This window comes from Notothenia coriiceps, unplaced genomic scaffold (assembly GCF_000735185.1).
Source record: "Notothenia coriiceps isolate Sejong01 unplaced genomic scaffold, NC01 NC01_scaffold00031603, whole genome shotgun sequence".
NCBI lineage: Eukaryota > Metazoa > Chordata > Actinopteri > Perciformes > Nototheniidae > Notothenia > Notothenia coriiceps.
This window is the reverse complement of record NW_011364304.1, coordinates 116,577-122,679: the sequence shown is the minus strand read 5'-3', so window position 1 is coordinate 122,679 and position 6,103 is coordinate 116,577. Positions and strand designations below refer to the sequence as shown.

At 40.3% G+C, this 6,103-nt stretch overlaps 1 protein-coding gene across 1 annotated transcript in view; it reads left to right on the top strand.

Moving 5' to 3' along the window:
• The first annotated feature begins 1,358 nt into the window (after nt 1-1,358).
• Nucleotides 1,359-6,103, top strand: part of LOC104960178 (CREB-binding protein) — an 18,874-nt gene continuing 14,129 nt past the window's right edge. The window contains exons 1-8 of the mRNA XM_010788153.1: nt 1,359-1,503; nt 2,622-2,861; nt 2,980-3,079; nt 3,593-3,730; nt 3,859-3,976; nt 4,145-4,304; nt 4,469-4,531; nt 4,750-4,871. Coding sequence (XP_010786455.1) covers nt 1,359-1,503; nt 2,622-2,861; nt 2,980-3,079; nt 3,593-3,730; nt 3,859-3,976; nt 4,145-4,304; nt 4,469-4,531; nt 4,750-4,871 — 1,086 coding nt within the window. The remainder of the gene's footprint in view (nt 1,504-2,621; nt 2,862-2,979; nt 3,080-3,592; nt 3,731-3,858; nt 3,977-4,144; nt 4,305-4,468; nt 4,532-4,749; nt 4,872-6,103) is intronic.

Below are 6,103 nucleotides of genomic sequence, written 5' to 3'. Positions count from 1 at the left end.
AGGGGACCTATCATGCAAAATGCACTTTTTGATGTCTTTTATACATAAATATGTGTCCCCGGTGTGTCAGGGAACTCACGCGTCGTCAGAAAATAAAACCCTCTCTCTTTTCCTCCGTACCCAAATCTCTAAAAACGGGGCTACAACGGAGCTGATCCAGATTTGCGGCCGATATGACGTCAAATCGGCGGCGGACCCACAGCACTATCAGAAACGTTGCTATCAGAAACAATGCCCGACTGTTTCGGACGTAATATGGTCGTTGTTTACATTAGCATCGCTAACACTCAGAGCTAACCTGTACTGGAGAGAATATGTGTGTGAAGAAGCAGGAATTAAAAAGGAACTCACCTTGTGGTATAACCGGTAAGAGAGAAAGCCTTTGAGCTCCATACTGTTTCAGAAATAATCCTTGATCTAATAATCCTTGTTTCATCACCGCAGCATTCTAGACAGTATCTGCCAGGCTCCGGCCGCATGAGCCGGCATAAGCTCCGCCCCCTCTTGTTTTTGTTTTTTTCCGTAAAAAGAAAAGCTTTATTTATATTTTTTTAATTTAGCCTTTATTTATACAAGTGAAAATCTCATTGAGACACAGGGTCTAATTCTCACGAGAGACCTGTTTATGCCCAGAATCAGCACTTTTGTAACAGGAAGTGAAATAGAGGGATATGAGGCATGGGTAGAATGGGTGATGTTTTTTTTTGTTGACCAAAACACTTCATAGACATGTTTTTTTTCATTTTTTCAGACCTATGCTATTGCCTAAAAATAGCATGATAGGTGACCTTTAAGTTGCATTGTTTTACACAATGTCAAATAGAAAGTATTAAGCTTTTGTGTTGTATTGGCTAAATAGAGCCACTCTTGAGTCACTAAGCCCCAAATGGCCCGGTGACTGATAAGATCAGCAAACTTGAATTTAATCTTTTTTTAAACGGCTGTAATGATGGTTTCACTCCATTTCCTTGAACATGCTGACGACAAGCAGCTTCTCTCTGCCAGCTGTGGTTAGTAAGGGGGTCAGCCAAGGTTGATGAACTTTCAACTCTGATATTTATACTGTTTATACTCTTAAAGCAAATGCAATGACACTTTTATGGATTTACGATGCATAATTGCCTTTATAAAGCTATATGGGCATTGCACTGTAGCAATTGATGCTTTTTTACTGCCCTGTATTTTAAGTTGACATGGTGCCTGGTTTAATTACTTTATCCAGCCATTTTAAAAGTGCCTACACTTATTTTACTCGTTGTATGCTTTACGTGTGTTTCCTTTATCAAACGTCTGTTTTTAAATCATTAACTTTTAAATGTCCGATACTGCTGAATTACTGAATATGCAAACCTCACTTAATGTCTCTGTTTCTGTTTCTATTCTCCGCAGTGGCTCACTGTGCATCATCCAGACAGATCATCTCCCACTGGAAGAACTGCACGCGGCACGACTGTCCGGTCTGCCTGCCTCTAAAGAACGCCAGTGACAAGAGGAACCAGCAACGTGAGTATCTCAACCAACTTCAATTTGTTATTATTCATTTACAAATCCATATACAAATGCATGTAGGTAAGTTAAAAGACAATGGAGAACAAATGGCATGCTTGAATAGCACCTTCTAAAAAAAAATTGAAATAAATCTTTGATACCTTGAACACTGCTCTACCAGGCAGTCTCCTCTCGAGGCTCCAGTCAGAGTGCTGTATGAAGTGCTGCCCCCTGCAGGTTGAGTTTTCTCACAAAGCTCTGTACAGGCTCGCTCAAACATTGTGAGGATTCCTCTAGAAAGGCTGGACCTGTAATCTGACACCCGGGGGAGGGGCTCCGTGGCTCTGTTATCTGTGGGGGCAGGGTCTTGGGACAGCAGGCTCTCTGTTTGGCTGAAAGGCCCTATGACAGATTTAAATCCCCCACAGAGGCAGCGTGCTCCCTGTCAGCAATCAACACAGCAGGGAGCGGAGCAAGGATTTTAGATGGAGGTCCGCTCAGAAAGATAATCTTTTCTGAGAGATTTTGTTTCTTTACACAGAAAATAAACTTTTAAAATATTTAATGTTATTTACTTTTACATTTGAGTAAATATATACTCAAATGTATCTTATTTCCATTTAATTTAGTTTTAGTATGCCTATTTTTTGTGTATTTACATATAGAAAAACTAAAAACAATTAGTAAAATTCTGTTATACAGTATGTCAGAATCAGAATACCTTTATTCGTCCCACAGAGGGGACATTTCCATTTGTTACAGCAGAAAAGAGCCAAAGACAGCTTAATATTAATTAACAAGCATGCATAAAAAAAAAATTAAAGATAAGAAAATTCTAAATAATTACGCAATTTACAAAATAAACATCCTATGCTCAGTTATTAATGGCAATGTCCGGCTTTATATTTATTTTATAGTTTCATTATTGACAAATCAAATATTTATTTCCTCGTTGAATACATTTGATTATTTGGACTTTCGTTAATTATATTTCTTATATCCGGCTTTATTTTTTTAAACTAATGTTAATTATATGTGTTAAACAGTATGTCCGGCTTTATATTTAATTCCTCTTTTACTATTAGCTCATTATTGACAAACCACATATATATTTCCTCGTCTCCTCCCTCCAGCCATGCTCAGTTCTCCGGGGGCCAGCCTGCAGAGCGCCATCAGCTCCGTGGGCTCGGGCCAGCCCAGCGCCACCGCCATCAACAGCGCTGCCACACACATCGACCCCAGCTCCATGCAGAGGGCCTACGCTGCACTCGGCCTGCCGTACGGGAACCAGTCCCTGGCCCAGGTCCCGGGCCAGGGGCCCGCTCAGCAGAACGCCCAGGGCCACCAGCAGCTGCGAAGTCTTAACGCACTAGGTATGTGATGGATAGGACATCAGTGCCATCTTAGAGGATGACGTGCACATGTGAACAATACTCTAAATCTGTTGCTAAGCCATTTTCTTGCTAACACTAAATGCAATGTGTTTATCAGGCACTAATCAGATGAACCAGATGGCAGGAGGCATGGGAGTCCCCTCTTCAGACCAGGCTGGCATGCACTCCGACTCCTCTCTACCATCATCACTCAACAAGTGAGCATTCGCCTCCTTAATATAAGACAACAAATCATATTTGATGTAGCTACCATTTAATTATATATACGCAGTAGGGCTTCAACTACCAAAAGGCCATCACAACTTTAAAGAACCAAGCGCCATCTTTAAATGTCATGTTTAGTTGGAAAAATCTTAAAAATCTAAAATCTAAATAGCTTAAAATATTTAGTTTACAATAATGTGTGGCAAACCAAAAAGCCAAAAAGTTCTTCATTTGATCAGTGATGACAGAAAAATAAATAATCTATCATTGAAATAGATGCTGATTATTTTTCTGTTGATCGAGTATTTCTGATTCTTTGGCTTCTGTTTTGATTTAATCATCCATGATTTCATCTGTATTACGGCCTTTAGGTTCTTTTTAAATATAACTTGAAAATATAAGGTAGGATAAAAGTATTTGACTATTTAGTAATTAGTAATCCATTTGTGGAATTACCAATAATTTGAATTCTCTAAGTCATTTTTTCCTCTGTCTCTGTTTTATAGTCAGCTGATGCCAGATGGGTCAGTAGCGGGAGGCATGGGAAACCTGCCCACTGCCACCCCTCTCTCTTCTTCGGGGGTAAGGAAGTCCTGGCATGAACACGTCACTCAGGACCTGCGCACCCACCTGGTGCACAAACTGTAAGTACAAAAATGATAAATAGATTTAAAAACTCTTTCTGTCATATGAAAACAGGATATCACTTGTTGCTTTGGGCTTTTGCTGATTTTTTTTGTTTGTTGTATTTCTCTGTTTATTTTCTCTCCAGTGTACAAGCCATATTCCCCACCCCAGACCCCGCAGCACTGAAGGACCGGCGGATGGAGAACCTGGTGGCGTACGCACGCAAGGTTGAGGGTGACATGTACGAGTCAGCTAACAGCAGGGTAACTACTATAACACACACTTGTTTTTAATATCACACTGCTACAACCTGAGCGATGGTGGATTATACGTTAATGTTTTTTGATCACATGGTTTATCCTCTGTCATGAAACACATTTGTTATCGTTTTTTAATTTCTATCTGTTTTTTTTTTGTTTCTCCCTCACTAGGACGAGTATTACCACTTCCTGGCGGAGAAAATCTACAAAATACAGAAAGAATTGGAGGAGAAGAGGCGCTCGCGGCTGCAGAAACAGCCTGGCATGGTGGGCTCAGCCGGGCCTCAGCAGCCCAACTCCATGGTCCCGGGACAGACCGTCCGATCTCCTAGTCAGTAGCCAAACTCTCTACACTCTTTGTGATAAAAATATTATTAGGGAAAGACACTAAAGGGTTCAGAATTGGCCTCGTCTAACTATTCTGCAGTTCTCAGTTGATACATGTACCAAGCATTTCTGTAACGAAACCCTTCTTTATCCTGCCTTTTTGTTTAGATGGACCTGTGCCTATGCCCAACATGCCAAATCAGTTAATGAACCGTATTCAGGTGCCCCAAGGTATGCTCTTTCTTTTTGGATAATCTGTTTGCTAATATATTGATGTTTCAATGTAATCTAGAAAGTTGGTGAGCTTTCAACAGTAGAGTGCGTTTTTGTTTCCTGTGCACACGATTGGTTCAGTGTCTCTGCCAGCCCAGTAGGATATGAAATAAGAAATGACATACTATACATAGTATGACGAACAATTCTGAATATATATGTATCTGTTCCCACAGGAATCAATCAGTTTAACCCAATGGCAATGCAGAATGCGCAGATGTCTCAGGCAACCATGGGAGCACGAGCCCCCTCCCCCATGAACCATCCACAGCAGATGAACATGAGCTCCGTCCCAACGGTTAGATCTTTATTCCGTCTCTCTTTTTCCCCCCCTCCCTTTTTTCCCCCCTCCCTTTTTTTTTTCTTTTATTCATTTGTTACTCTGTCACTTACTATCTTTAACTTGCTTGTTTTGGAACCATTTTCAAGTTTTGTTCCCAATCCATCCATCCATCCATCTTCTCCTGCTTATCCGTGGTCGGGTTCCCAGTCCATTTTTCTAAATGATTCTTTGGCTCTCTCTGCTACTCCTTGTTCCTCTTAAACTTCAAACTGTTTGACTGATTGTTCATTTCTTAGTCTGTTGCCACTAAAGCATCAGTATGGAATTTTGCCTAATCCAATTATTAACCGGCTGCCTGGCTTTTAATTAATGATTTGTAATGAAACCAAGGCAGTGCGTGAGCTCAGGCTTACAGCTATTTAATGTTCCTCCCAGGTTTTGTATTGCCATGCTGTGTTTTGATTCAGCACATTGTTTACTTGCAATGACACCACATGTCATTTATAAGACAGTCGTAGCCGTAGCATGCATGCTGCATTACATTCACTTTATTTTACTTGGCAGGCAGTGAGTACTACAGGGGTAGACATTAAGGGTAAAATGCCACTGTCCCTCCGGGCCGGTGGAATTGTATTATCACTGGCCCCACCATTGTAACCACTGGCCCGGAGCATTCGTCCAAAAGAAATCGACTTATAATGACAAAAATTAACACATTTGTTGCAATAGTAATTTATGCACTAACTACATTACTACTTGTACTACAACATTTGAATCATCAGTTCTTCCTCATTTTCCTCAATTGTTCATATTTGGTTTATTAAAATAATGATATTGTGGTCGTTGTTAAAAAATTTCTGCTATTATTATGAGTATTATAATTTGTATAATGCACTTTGTGCCTTCCTGTCATTAGGAGTTAGAAATGTAATGGCTATGTAATATTAGATTACAACCTTCATTATCCTAAACTGCTGGGACATTTCCCTATAGCCAATACCTTTTATATTTTCTACTCTTCACTTACTTGTCAGCATAGGTCGGCATTGATGTACAGAGCCGACAGACGACCTTGTTTATATTGGCATCATATTGAGAGGTGCAGTGACTCGTCCTAAAACCAGGAAGTAAGCTGCTGGTTCCCTCGACAAAATGCAATGGGATTTCTCCACAGGGTTTTGGAAAATAGCTGGAAATAAGGTCTGTGGAAAACAAACCTGTTTGATAAATGCACGTTTGGTTCAGCC